At 34.9% G+C, this 14,905-nt stretch overlaps 1 protein-coding gene across 9 annotated transcripts in view; it reads left to right on the top strand.

Moving 5' to 3' along the window:
- The window catches only part of UBR3 (ubiquitin protein ligase E3 component n-recognin 3), a 121,401-nt gene that overhangs the window by 52,768 nt on the left and 53,728 nt on the right, over positions 1 to 14,905 (top strand). For 8 of the 9 annotated variants that reach the window (XR_012674086.1, XM_075153141.1, XM_075153142.1 and 5 more), the window contains 5 exons: positions 2,094 to 2,198; positions 3,132 to 3,305; positions 3,534 to 3,563; positions 5,021 to 5,481; positions 9,468 to 9,556. Coding sequence is in view for 8 of the 9 variants with exons in the window: in XM_075153141.1 (XP_075009242.1) it covers positions 2,094 to 2,198; positions 3,132 to 3,305; positions 3,534 to 3,563; positions 5,021 to 5,481; positions 9,468 to 9,556 (859 nt within the window). In the remaining variant the exon portion in view is untranslated. The remainder of the gene's footprint in view (positions 1 to 2,093; positions 2,199 to 3,131; positions 3,306 to 3,533; positions 3,564 to 5,020; positions 5,482 to 9,467; positions 9,557 to 14,905) is intronic. The other variant, XM_075153137.1, reaches the window with a different exon arrangement.

Genomic DNA, 14,905 nt, shown 5'->3' on the forward strand with positions numbered 1-14,905 from the left:
CGTCTTGCTCATAATTTTTTTTGCCATTTTTTCTCTTATTCCGTTAAGAAGCTTCAAGGACTTCCATCTTGAGAATCTTAAAATTTCTGGGTTGCTGTTTTAGCTGGAATGCCAAATAAGTTTCTACCAGATTTATGGAGGGTAGAAATTATGTATTGATTGATTCCATGGATTGCCTTAAATGATGTTTTGTCTATTTGTGAAATTTTGCCAATTTATGACAGCCTTTGTATCTCTTGACTTTTGTGACTGGTTACAGAAGAAGAGTAAACTACAATTGATTATTTGACTTTTCAGAGGTGTTAGTCAACATGACTTTTGATTCTGACTGATACAACTGCACATGGTTTTCATATTAATGTAATACTGAGTGCCTTTTTTAATTAAATAATCTCTAATCTCAGATTTGATTCGGTTTGATCTAATCAGCTGCTCAAACATAATTTAGAAATGCTATTGTAAAACAATATTTGTTTCAAGAACTTTGTTTCTCTCATGTTTCTAATGGGTGTATCTACTTATGAGATTTGGTCCCTTTAAAACCAAGTTCTATTTAAAACTTTACTAGGCTACACTCTAAAAATATTAATTTCTATAGTAGCCTGTCTACAATGAAATGTTAAACATCTTTTTTCATCCACTTCTTTGGTAACTTGCAGGTTCTTGCCATTTTCTTCCCTTTAAATCAGAATATTATCAAGAGGAAAGTTGTCCTGGTTTTTAATGTCAGCAGCACTGGTTCTTCCTCCGAATGCATTGAAAGCTGTGTTAGGAGAAAGATATGGGCATTTGTTAATTTAAAGACAAGGTTATTTATTATTTGTAATTAAAAAAGATCATGTGAGGATGGTTGTGAACTAAATTCATGTTAACCGTCTGGCGTTCCCAGTTATTCAGGGCATCGCTTATAGGACTAAGACCTCAAGAGGCCTCATAGTGACTGATCACGTGAAAAAGGGAGGGAAGGCTAAATGCAGCTTTTTGCTTGTAGCTGACAGTAGTGGTATCTGTGCAGCTTTACCTGGCACTTCAGTGTTAAAGCAAATCAAGCTTGAACTGGTAACAATTTTAAGGTACAAGTTCATTTGACTGGAAAGAGATGTAAAATTAAATTTTGCTTTTGTGGTGATGCTCAAAGGTTAATCATCTTAAGAAAATTAATTAAAAACTGAAGAGTCCAAAAAGAACACTCTTTTTGCATGTTTAGATATACTGAAGTCTTAATAGGCTGAGTGGAATAATGATTTCCTGTCTTTTAAATACAACGCTTCTGTTGATCCATCACATCCAAAATTACATGTCTTATTTTGTAGTAGTGTTCCATTACTGTTATTGGAGAGCTATATTAATGTTATTACTCTTACTATTCTTGGCCTACTCGGAACTTTTTTTTAATCCTATAGCATAATCACTAATCGGATATTTTGTTGGATCATTCAGTCATAAACAAGAATGAAGTTTAAAATATCTTGGTGATGTTTCAGAGTAGATATTCCAGGAACTTTAAGAGGCAATTCACTGCTCTTGAAAATAATTTTTTGCTAACTGTATTTTTATGCATATGATAGGACTTTGAAAGTGTTAATCTGCAACAAAATGAAAACTATTTTAAATGCTAAAATTGGTGCTCGGTGTTTACCAAAAATATACTAGGGTAGCAAGTGTTGTTACGGTGTTCTGCCTGTCTAGTCTTTTCTTTTTAACTGATACTCATATCTCATAATACAGCTCTTGTGAGCACAGTGATTAATTGGGGGGGGGGGGGAGGAGAAACAAACAAAAACAGAAAAAAAAAAAAACCAACAACCCCCCCCAAACAAACAAACAAAAAACAGGCCAAAATCACATGTGTGGCTCAGTACCTTCTACCTTTCCTAGTGTGGCAAACCTGGAAGGTCATGCTTGGAGATAAAATTTGTAGGAAGTATTTTGAGCTTCTTCATACGAGACTCCTGGCTACTTTCTTTACTTTCCAGTTTAGGCTAGAGATGTCCATCAGGTTTTTGGCAGTTCTTGTTTTTTTTGTAATAGGGATTGTGAGAGTATCAAAGATAAAACCTTCTAAGATGTGAATGTCTTGTTTTTCTGCCTAGATATTAATGGATCATCAGAATTTATCAGAACACGTGCTTTGCATGGTTTTGTATTTGATTGAGCTGGGGTTAGAAAATTCTCCAGAACAAGAGTCAGATGAAGAGGTAAGAATACCATCTTTTTCATTAAAATATAAAAGTATTGTCTAATGATTCAATATTCTTTAAAAATAGATGTTTATTAGAATTATTATTTTACCATAGGAATTAGAATAAAACATCTTTATTTATTTACTTAAGCAGGGATCAATTAAGCAAACAAAAATAAGAAAATTGCATACTGTTGTGAAAGAGGAGTATGGTATCTTGTTATGTTTTTCAACAGTTTCTGTATATATAACCCTGTATATATAACCTGACAACACAGATTGGTTAGATCTTTACTAACCTGTAAATTAGTACTTGAAATTGGGTGCAAAAAAAATTTAAAATGATTGAATCTAAAACTTACTTAAGTTTCTAGATTTTTAACTGAAACCTTTATCACTGAGCATTTTATTGCTAAAGCTCTGTATCTTCTAAAATATGTGAATTAGCCAAAATTTTAACTGTGCTTTTGATGAGAATTTGAATATAAAGAGCTGTTGTTTTCGTGATTACAGATTCCTTGATGGTATATTGCTTCCATAATTTTTCCTACTGTTTAACATTGCTTATGTGACTAAGGATCTGCCACTTTTTTTTCAGAGATTGACTTCTGTATAGTTTGGGTTTTTTGTATTAATCTTAGATTGTACAGCTTTGGATTAACTTGAATAGTTCCTTTTACTTCTGCTAGATAGCACTGGTGGCAGGTATTTGATTACATTCAAATCAAATGTGTAGATTTATGTATTTATCAGACCTGTAGTACTCATGGTAGGCATCAGTCATATTATAATTTTTAAGAGGTATATCAGCTTTAGTGAGGTATATACTGTTCAACATATTGTTCCTATCTAATGGAGAGATGATGGCCTCTGAAATACAGTTATAAAAGCAACATGAATTATTGTAACACATAAGAGAGGGTATACTAATTTTTTTTCATTATTTTAGGAATCTGCAGGTGGACAAGAGCGTTGCCATGATAGTTGGTTTCCAGGTAGTAACTTGGTTTCTAACATGCGTCACTTCATTAACTATGTCCGAGTAAGAGTACCAGAAACTGCTCCAGAGGTAAAGAGGGAACCACCTGCAAGTACAAGTTCTGATGGTTTAGCTTCATCACAAGTAAGTATATACAAATACCAGTCCTTTTCCTGGATTAGTTTAAGTTATTGCCTGTTTTGGCTTTTATTGTTAGGATTATTTTGTTACTGTTTTTATGGACTTCTTAGAATTTTTTTTTCCTCCAGTAATCTTTCCTAAGTGTACTGATAACAGATATAGAATTTATTTCAAATGATACCTCCTTCCAAATGATGTATGTAATGACTTTTTTTGTCCTCAATCTACCAGAGTTCAAGGCGGAAGAGCCTCCAGAGAGAGGTAGATCTGTGTGCAGTTTGTTCTCCTAAGCGATTAACTAGCAACATGGCTTTAATTGTGCTCACCTTAACATCCAGTGAAATCTTCTAATTTTCCTGTTTCCTTTTAATTCATATTGCAAGGACTCATGCTTTTTTCATATTCTTGATTGTAATCTTAAGTAGTAGACTTTTAAGCAAAGAAATGCCTTTACATTTTTAATACATGTTTTGAAATAAAAGCTTTCTATCAAATATAAAATGTCATTGATAGTTTACTGCTTGAGCTTTGTGTTTAGGCCTGTTTTGTCTTGCCAAAATATTACTAACATTTAATAATGTAGAGTAGTCTTAGCTTTCTTGAATCTAGGTAAGTTTAACCTTACATTGAAAGTGTATTTGAAATTATTAATGGCAAGTTTATTTGGGTTTTTTGTGAAAACAAAATGAACATGTAAATGATGGGATCCTGAAAGATTTATAGCTGGTAGATAATACAATCTCTATGTCAGGATTGCTTTTGTATCTTTTGTATACAGCACTTCAGATTGCTTTATGCCAGATGTAGTGAAATACAATGGATATTTCTTTTGCGTGTTAATGTTAGAAAAATAGATCAAAATTTAAAGTAGGTAGGTGAGATGAAATAGATTAAAACATAAAGAAGGTAGGTGAGATGATTTTCAGAATCCCGTTTTATATTTGATCTCTGAAGTATATGGTATCTCTTGGTCTGCCCAGCTTCTGAGAAGGAGAGGGTAAGATGTTAGTGTGTTCTGAATTTCAAGTTCAAAATATTCAGGAAACATCTCTCTGCTATGGATTCAATATATGCAAGTTGCTTCCATGTATCCTTAATTTGGGACTGAAAGCAAGGGTAGTATAGAATAGAAACATCTGAATGGGCTCTGTCATTACTGTAACTGCACTCATATGCTCATGTGTCCTGAATAGGAAGCTTTGCTTGCAAATATGGGTATGTGGCTTCTGGATCTCAGCTAATAAATCCACACAAAATGGACAATGCCCATGGGGATGTGTGGGCTCACCTGTCTTCACCTGTGTGGCATTATGAGTTACATTGTGCAGCAATGGTCAGTAGACTTTATTAAAGACATTTAAATGACATAAAGATACTGAAGTTATGAATATTCCAGAAAAAGTAAGGAAATATTACTTGGAGAACAGAACTCTTAAGTTTGACTAGAGCAAAGCCAGTTGCTAGTTATTTTGGTATGGATGACATTTTCATTTTGTAGTTGGCTTTTCATGCAGCTGTATATAACAGATTTGTGTAAAAATATGACATGTAGGGTTAGTATTTTGCTATACCAAATTTCAATACGTTTGGAAGGGGAGAGGAAGTGTAAAATGTTTCGTGCTTTTCGTCCTAGTTTGAAATATTTTCTATAGTTTTATAAATGTATGTTATTTATACTTGTATTTTTGAAAATAAAACGTTGTAATTTTTTTCCCAAGAACTCGGGGACAGCTCAAGTGTTCAGTTTGGTCGCAGAACGTAGGAAGAAATTTCAGGAGATCATCAATCGGAACACCAGTGAGGCAAATCAGGTGGTTCGGCCCAAAACATCAATGAAATGGTCAGCACCTGGTGCAACTCCGCAGCTAACCACAGCCATACTAGAAGTCAAGGAAAGCATACTGTCATTGCTGATTAAATTGCATCACAAACTCTCAGGAAAACAAAACTCTTACTATCCTCCGTGGTTGGATGATGTGGATGTTTTAATCCACCCAGAAATTCCAAGATATTCTCACGGTGATGGAATGACGGCAGTAGAAAGAATTTTATTGAAAGCTGCTGTACAGAGCAGATTGAATAAACGTATAATTGAAGAGATATGCAGAAAGGTGACACCTCCTGTACCACCAAAAAAGATTAGTTCTGCAGAGAAGAAAACTTTGGATAAAGAAGAAAGGTAACATTAAGAACAAAGTAAAGGGGTGGTAGAGGGGGAGTGTGTGTTGTGCATCTATTGACTGATCTGTCTCTAGGTCTTTGCATGAATTAGTTATTAAAAGAGTAGGTCTTAATTCTACAGTTCTCTATCCATTTTGTATATACATGATTTACATGGGTACTCAGGAAGAACCTGCATGTTGCTAATTTAGATCTTTAAATTAGAAAACTTTCATAATGATTTTATGTGATACAGACACTCAACCTTCATATTGCCATATATGCCACTTATATATACAAAGGTGCAGAATTAAGATTGTATTAACTTTTGAGGCTTAACTGTGCAACCTCAAGATGAGGTAGAAATTTTTTTTTATTTGTATTGTCTGTTCATTCACATGCACACATCACAGCATGATTCTTTTTGTTTGTTTACTATATATGGGTTTAGTAATGCTGCCTTTTTTGCTTGTCTGACACATTCAGTTTTGAAATTATGTTTTTAATTTTGTAGAGTTTTTAATTTTTTAAAAAATCATATTCATATTTTCTTATAATGTGGCCTGAAAACGTGCATGCCAGGTGTCTGTCTTGGGCTGAATTTTTTGGGGACAAAACTCAGACAGTTTTAAGGTTGAGGTTGTGGCATAATGAGTCCTGAGACCACCCAGAGTACCAGCACTACTGAAACTGAATGCAGAGAGCCTGCTTCTCTTCTGCTTTCAGCAACTGCTGTGTTGGCATGTGAGTCCTATGGAAGAGGAATCATCCAGTTCAAATGCCTAGAGGACAGCAACTAGAGCTGAGAAGTAGAGGTGAAAACTAGGACTGGCCGGGGCAAAGAGTTGAAGACTGGGACTGGAAGGAGAAGCCTTCCGGTTGATGTAATAGTGAGCAAAGGGAAGATGCCAGGTCAAGTGAATAGCTGATGTGGGAAGACTCAAGCTGCCAAGTTGGAGATGTTAGGGAAGAACTGGGTTGTCAGGACAGAAATACTTAGAGATGAGTAGCAAATGAAAGAACCAATTTTTAGTGAAAATCCCAGTGGGAGAGAATGGGGTCTTGAGAGCTGATAGGAGAAGAAGAATGTGGAATAGGAATGCAAATGCCTGGAGAGCACGAGTAAGACAGAGATTGGCATTTGGGGGATGTAATAGAGCCAGCCAGAAAGATGAGTTGGCTGGAGTGGGGCAGTGGGAAGAGACTGGGAACTGGTTAGTGCAAAAGACTGAAACATGGCATTTGAAGCGAGGGGACGGTGGATAGGGTTAGAAGGTTGGGAGGTAGAGATTGGGGTGGTCAGGTCAGAGAATTTACCATGTTCACTGAAGTAGAGACAGGGCACAGGCTGGAATGGACAAGAATACTCTTGAGTGCTTGTCCGTGCAGTATTTTGATGTATTAATGGTTTATGTAACCAGACTATATGATTATGGTTCTAGAAATTTGGGTCGAAACACACAGCTATCTGACTCAGTTGGTTTCTGGATTACCTTTATTTATCCTGCTATTTTTATTGATTTGAAAATAAATTTTTCACTAAATTCTCTCTGATATGTCCAAGACCTACACTGTACTTCAAAATTAAACATAAAAAATTAAAAATAGATTTAATATTTTTTTATGAGTTACATACTTTACAAAGTAAAATTAGTTTTTTCTTACAAGCGGTCAGTTAATAGTTTAATTTTCAACATCCCTTGTAATAGTTGCGTAAATGAGAGAAACAGTCAAGGTTAGCATATAAAAGTGTCTTTCAGAAAAATGCCAGACTGAATGGCTGCTTTAGATAAAACACAGCTACATCTTGGACACCTACTCGTTATTGTGGTACTAGTAGTGCTAGATATATGTATAGGAAAAGCATGGGAATCAGTAAATCAAGTAACTTGTCATACAGAAAAGGGTAAGGTCATTCCTTTTCTCCTATAAAGGATGTGATATTTTCAAGGATCTATTGTGGGCACTTTACGTTTCCAGTTAAGTTCTGGGGCTAACGTAATAATGAAAATAAATGTTTCCAATTCTTTGTTGTTCTGAGTGACTATTTTCTTCTCCTCAAATTCATAATGGCATTGGGGACCCAGGAAGTTTATTAATGAACAGTGTGATAACTGAACTGACGAATCTCATAGCCTGAGAGCGCTCATATAGTCAGGCTGCAATTTTTACTTTCTTTTTTGATTGTTTTGGTTTGTTTTTCTTTTTCCCCCAACTCCAGTTTTGTATTAGTGAAGATCAAGCAGACTGTGAGTGTTCAGTGATCACCCTTTTTGGTTACTTCAACATATAATAACAAACTTGGCGTCACTCAGGCAATGGGTTGTCACCATAGAAACCGAAATACAGAGCTAGAAGAGAGCTTGAGCTGCTTGCAGTATTTTTTCAATTGCAGTGTCATACTCCCGTGGGCCATCATGGAAAATTACTGAGCTGTACTGAATCTGTCAGAGTTTGTTTATGTCTTCTTATTAAAGGCCTCTATTTACTGTCATTCTGCTTTTAGTCACAGCGTATTTTGAGAAATTCCCAGAGAGAAACAAATGAAAACAGGTTTAATGAATGCCCTGCTATGATCCTCAGAATAATGAATCTTAGGATTGTTGTAAATAGAAGTTATTTTGAGAAATGGTGCCTGTACAATGTGACAGATAAATGGGCAGAGATATTTGGGGTTTTAAGGTGCCTTTATGAAAACAAGTTAGAAGCTTTGACTTATAAACAGGCCAACTCGGGATAACAGGTTGCAGTATATTAGTTGCTTTGAGCCTGCGCACGTCTGTTCCTGTGCCAGGACAGTGATAATCAAACAGTGCTGGAGACTAAAGAGCAACTCATCAGCATATCAGATGCCAAGTGATGTTTTTAAATCCCTTGTTAGTTATCTGAATCATCTCTGAGCGGGGGCAAAAAATTCATTGTAAATGCTGATGCACAGAGTTTGTAGCTGTGATAGAGCTGCTCTAGCTGCACTGGGGAGGTGCTGCGTAAAGTCCTCCTCCATGGGGCACGTAGGTCTTTGCATGTGCAGCTGTGGTGTGAGTTTTGTTTGGTTTTCCCACTTGAACTCTCCCATTTCCTCTATTTGTAGACTTTTGTGAAAGTAAAGATCCTTTCTTGGTACCTCAGGAAGAAGAAAATCAATGTCTGTTTTCTTTATCTTTTACATCCATCAATATTCCTCTACCAGCTGCAGTATGTATACATAGGGAGTTACAGAATAGCTGGTAATATAGCCTTGTGCAGATCATTAATACAGTTTAAACAGAAGGATAAAGAATGGGTCTCTAATGTCTTCCATTTTTAAATCCAGAGCTGTGTTAAACGATGAGGAAAAAGTTAGTGAAGTCAGCTTGGCTCCAGGGAGATAAGGGCCTTCAATCTGGAAGCAATCTCAAACTTCTTTAAGTTCAGGTATAAAAGCTGTTGGTAACCAGTATCTAGGGTGGAGGTTGGGGAGAAGGAACCAGTATGAGGAGCCTTAGCTGGAAAATAAATTATTCATAATTGTTTCCCTTGGAATCAAGCTTGATACCAAAAGTGAGTGAGGTAGGCTATTACTGTTATTAACAACTTGTAAATGTTAGTTGCTTACAAGAGTACCTGTTTTTGTACAACGGTTGACATTTCACTCTGTTAGTCTTCCCTTATGTAACAGAAAAATAACTTTCAAGAGGAAGGTCTTGGGTTCTTTTTCTTATGATGCTATGTCCTAATCTGTTAAAGGATCCTTTGGTTTTCTGAAGGGTTTTTAGGACAGGAATTTTTCCTTTCTTTCAGACTCAAAAGAAAATAACTCTTATTTCTTGAAAAACTCTACTTTTAAAGCAAGAGATTCCTTTTTTTAGGCTTGAAAATTAATCCTTTTTTTAGAGAGAACTTGAATTTTGAATTATATTGTTGAAGGTGGTGACTAATCAGCCTGCCACTATAAACTAATTCTTTTTCCTCCATTATACATCCTATTCCCCCCACCCACCCCCTTCCCCCTCTTCTTTCACTCAGACGACAGAAGGCCAGAGAAAGGCAACAGAAATTGTTGGCTGAATTTGCCTCAAGGCAGAAGAGCTTCATGGAAACTGCCATGGATGTTGGTAAGTTTTTGTGTGGTTCACTGCTTGCTTTTTTTTGTTGTTGGGGTTTTTTTCTTGTTTTCTTTTGTTTTTTGTTTATTTCCATGTTCATATTAAGGAAGCACTTACCTTTTAATATAAAATGTCCCAAAGTTAGTTTGTCTTTTAAAGATTGCATTTTCTTTAATCTGTAATAATAAAATTTAAGATTATTTCTTCATAGAGCCTCAAATTTTGATAAGGTAAAAGTTTTGCATTTTAGATTTATGTATAGAATTAAGGAAAGCATAATTTTTAGATCATCGCAGTTGCTATAAGTGATAACATTGTATTCTATTTAAAGTACAGGCTTTACAGCAGAATCAGCTCTTGTTTTTCTTGAGGATAAGTTCTTTCAGATTCTGCTGTGTAGAAGCGCATAATCTTGATTAGCTTGCTTGTGTTTAACTGAGGAATGGAAAATATTTTCATCATCTGGATTACTTCATTGATAATTAGCACTTTGGAAAGACAAGAAAAAGCAGGAACCTCTTCTTTTTTTCCCTCTTTCAATCACTTTTCATCTGCCATGTAGTTTTGATTTGAGTTTAAACACTGGTTAGAAATATTTTGACAACTGCTTTTGCTGAAAAAGTCTGCTTTTTGAAATTGTTAAATTCCCTTCAGTTCATAGGTTGCTGAGAAGATTTATTCCTGCATACTTATGAAGGTCTTGGATACAGCAATCATTGAAATTTCTTTAGCAAATTAATGACTATATATATGGTATTATGTTTGGAGAGTGTGCAATACAACACAAATTTCACAGATAAAAATGAGTTTAAGTCATGCTTATTAAATGGATAGCTATTTCTTTTTAATCTATTTGTTGAAGTAAGGAAAAAAGGAAGAAGAAACACACAGTTCTACTTATTAAAATTTAAGTCTTTTTACAGCCAAGGCTAATTGAAAGTGACTGGGAAACTTTGATTCTGCAGCCACCTATATTTTGAATTCTTGATATTGCAACTTTAAAGTTGATGTTTTTATCTATGAAATCACATGTATCTATATGTATTTACCTGTCATAGCTGTATTTGCATATATAAATACATATGCATAAATACTCCCATGCTTGAGTTTTATAAGCTATGTTTAAGGTAACTGCTTTGATTTGTGGATGAAGCATACTAGTTAAATCAATAAAGTACACAGCATTTATTTGTGTGGAGGAGTGGGAACACTTGGCTTTTACTTAACTGTGTATGTCAAATATTAAAAAGAACGCTTAATTTCTGTAACAGGCAGACCTGGGCCTTTGTGCTTATGATTGTGCATTAAAAAGTTCTTGGGCATGCAACACTTAATTTTTTTTGTTTCTTAGTATTTAAACAATGAATAACTTCAGATATCTCAACATAAAATGTAGTGTTTGTGTCAGTTATACCAGGTCATGCATAGCAGTAGATAGAATCAATGTAATGGACTACATTTTCATAAAGTTGTTTTACATAAAGACATTTCTTGGCAACAACTTAATAGAATTCCAGGCATTGTGCTAGCTGAATAATTGCTTTTGCTTTGCTTTTTCACTAACTTTTTTCAGTGTCTTCTAGGTTGCCATACTATTTTCCGAGTTTCTGATGAAAAGTGCAGTATTAACTAGCTTTTAGGTTCTGACTGGCATTAAAATAGCTCACAGAAAGGAAGTACATATTCCAATATAGTGTGTAGGATTTATTTAAAAACCTAGATGAATTGTTTGCCAGGAATATTTTCTTCAGTTTGCTCTAATTTTTTTTTTTTAAATGAAGTAATTTGTTCAGCTGTGAATACAGTCTCTATATGTTACAGAAATTATTGAAAAAGTTGCAGAAACTATTTTTACTCTAATTTTAAAACATGACATGGTAGGAATTCTGAAACTAGTTTTTCTGGGGTGATTCAATTTAAACCTAATGTAAGTATTTAATAGTCTTACCCTGAATTGTATCATAGCTGTGCTGAAATAGTACGGTTGAAAACAAAAAAAACCTTTCATACTAAAACCAGTCAGTTAAAATGCATTCCTTTCTCACACATTCAAACTCTGTTACCTATTACTTTTATTATAGGTTGAAATTCAGCAGTAGGTTTATTTCTTAATTTTGATTGTTTGTTGTAACAGTAATAACACTGTCAGAATGCAGGGATGGCGAGGCCTCAGCTCCCTGGCTTTGTCACCGATTCAGCTGCTGTCATTTGAGCAAATGATGATGATGATGATGGTAATAATAATAAACTTTTAAAACTTCTCTATCTATGAAATGTGGATGTGATTCAGTGGTAAAAAGTGAGAATTGGTGTAATTGTTTTTGGGTATAGCACTTCAAAAATTTCATAATAGCTTTCTCTTGACAGTGTAAAAGACTGAAAATACTCGGAAAATAAATATGTCTAGAAGACAATAGGAATAATGGAGAATAGCCAAAACTTTAAGATTATTTTATTAAAACCCCATAAACTTCATGTTTATTAAAGTGCACAGAGCCACTGTTAATCCCCTGAGGCATTCCTCTTGTTTAATTGTTGGGATTGCAATGAATTGAATGATTGTTGGCTGCAATGAAACATGTCTTAAAAGGAAGTTACCCAATTACATGTTTATTTTTCAATATTAAACGTGTCTTATTTTACCAGCAAAAATTATTTATTTGAACTGGAATTCACAAATTCATCTGAGATTCTGAAAGTAAAGGTTGGCATTTTCTTGCATATAATCCCGTTATTCAGCCCTTTCTATTTGTGCCCCGTCTTACTTTCTATTTATATTCTGTGACATCTGCAGAAACTGCATTGCCATTCAAGCTTGCCTGGAAGTCATTAAGTGAAATTTAGAAACAGTTATGTTAATGAACTAGGATGGAACTGAATCCACTGTGCTGTCTTTAGCTGTTTGACTGCAGAACAAATGTAAAAAGCAGAAAAATAAACCAAGAAACATCGTTCTAAGAGCAGAACTCCTCAGAAATACCTGAGGAGAATGTCTAGTCAGTCAAAAACGTGTTGTCATGTAGTCACATACAGTGTCAACTCCATAGGCCTTCTAGTCTCCTAGTAATAGCTATTTTTACATCTTTGTTTTGAGAGCACTTATCGCTATGGTTTATCTGTTGTGATGTGGAACTCTGTGCAAGAGGTTTTTGAAACTTCACTGCCTTCTAGGCAGGACTTGATAAGAGCAAAAATAAATCCTTCTGCTGCAGGTTAATAGTAGCCTTTAACAAATTACAGTGATATTTGTAATGATCTGTCTATCTAAGACAGAAATATTGAGTATCTAAAACAGAAATACGAAATATTAGATCCATTCCAGGCAAGCTGCCGAACTACTTAATCAAATGTATCTTTGTGAAAATTTGTAAATTGGTTAATTTGTGAGTTACAAATGTTAAGATATCTCACATTCCTTCAATAGTTTTGCTGTCTCTGAAGTGCCCAATGTGATTTTTTTTTTTTTTTAATGCCTCCTGATAGGTATGCAGTATGATCTTTGTGTTTCTTTCTGATGATGTGAGTCTTGGCAGGACATTATTTTGTCCTTCAAGCAAACGTTCCTTAGCTAGAGGTAAAAAGAAGTGCAGAGTTTTAATGCAAGGTGACATACATTTCCTGATGCTCAATCTTCTGAACCCAGATAGAAAAATAAATTAGGTACTGATCTCTTGAGGATATATATGCTGGGTCAGGGCAAAGAATATTAGCATGCTAATGGTTGCTTTGATGCCAAGGGACCACTTTGACATACAATGTATACAGCAGTAAAATGTTGACTACTGTCAACAGGGATTGTAAACTATTTACTGTGTTTACAGACCCCTTTCGGTCCTGGGGTTTTGCTGGGTAGGGGGAAAAAAGGGGAGTGAATCTTTAACTCTGGAGAGTACAAATGAAATAAAATTCAGGCAGCAATGTATTCTGCAATAAAAGTGTGCTAGGTTTTACCAGACTGATCAGTATTTGCTAGGAAGTAGGAAGTGCTAGGATTTCTTAACTTTGGGTCTCTTACTCCTATTGGTACAAAACCAAACAAAGAGCTAAATAAGTTTTTTAAAAACCCATGGAAATGATAGTGTTTGGCACTACCCTGAATTTCTGTCACAGTTTGAATGTTTTCATCCTCCTTCAGTGTTTTTATCTTTGTTTTTAATTAAGTTCATATTTATCCAGATTTCTGAAATAATTCACAAGGACAAAGAAAAGTCCCCGAACCCACTGAAAGGGGGTGGGGTGTGTTACAACATTAGACAAACCTCATGAGAGAAACTTGTGAATTGATACCAATGCTGCATGTCTTACCTTGTATTTCTCACTTTCCTCCTCCTTCACACACATTGACATCATCAGGACAAGTCTCTGTGAAATCAATTAGGTTAAATCTTTGGAGAGTCAGAGTTCTAAATTGTAAGCATCTTTCTTTGTATTCCAAAGAATGCTTGACATAAAATACACTTGCTGTCTTGTATGACTGCTGCCTGGGCAGTAGATCCAGTAGAATCTCCAAGACATGAGATGTCTTGTTTTGGGTGCCAGTGGTTTTCACAGAAAACAAAACTGCAGGCTCCTACAAAACCTGTTTGAAAGGTGGAGGAGTAACATGCCTCAAGATCAGTATCTTAGCAAATGGCTGGCAAAAGATTCCTTTGGCACTCAATAAGGCAACGTTGTTCTGGCACATAACACATAAGTGCTATTTTCATGGAAATATCCTAGTGTCGGCAAGAAATGTTGGGGTTTGTGCACCAGTGGAAGCAAAATAAGGAGTTTTAGATTAATCTTCACCTTTTAGTTGCAACTGATGTAGCTTTGTTGATGTGACAGTTCTTGGTGGTGATTTGGGTGGGAGTTTTAGCCAGAATAGGAGGAATTTTGTGTTATATTACAATCAACGTTCAACTATAAAGACATCAATATAAAAGGATATTTAATAAAATAATCATTTTTATTAAGCTGTCTTTTTATAATTGCATTCTGGGAGCTAGAAAATGTTAGCTCATGCTGTAAAAATTGGTAAGAAACTATATTTTCTAAATCAAATGAATAAGATAGCAGTACAACTCCAGTCACTTTAAATAAATACTTCACAAGTTTCCATGGAAAACACAAAGAAATTCTGTACTTTTGTTTATATGAAAAGAAGAAAAAAAAGAAAAAAACCCAAGAAGCTGTGGAGCTACAAGTTTCTGGGCATTTTAAGCTTCCATATAAGTACTATAGCAGTAAAATGCAGTTTAATTTTATTTTTCTCCATGTGAAATAGGAAATATATAACTGGAAGTGAAGGAGAGTGGAGACATGCCAATTACTTTATATTCACAAGTATCAATGCATTAATGAAATATTTTAGAACAA

The sequence above is a fragment of the Calonectris borealis genome, chromosome 6 (genome assembly GCF_964195595.1).
Source record: "Calonectris borealis chromosome 6, bCalBor7.hap1.2, whole genome shotgun sequence".
In the NCBI taxonomy this organism is placed as follows: Eukaryota; Metazoa; Chordata; class Aves; order Procellariiformes; family Procellariidae; genus Calonectris; species Calonectris borealis.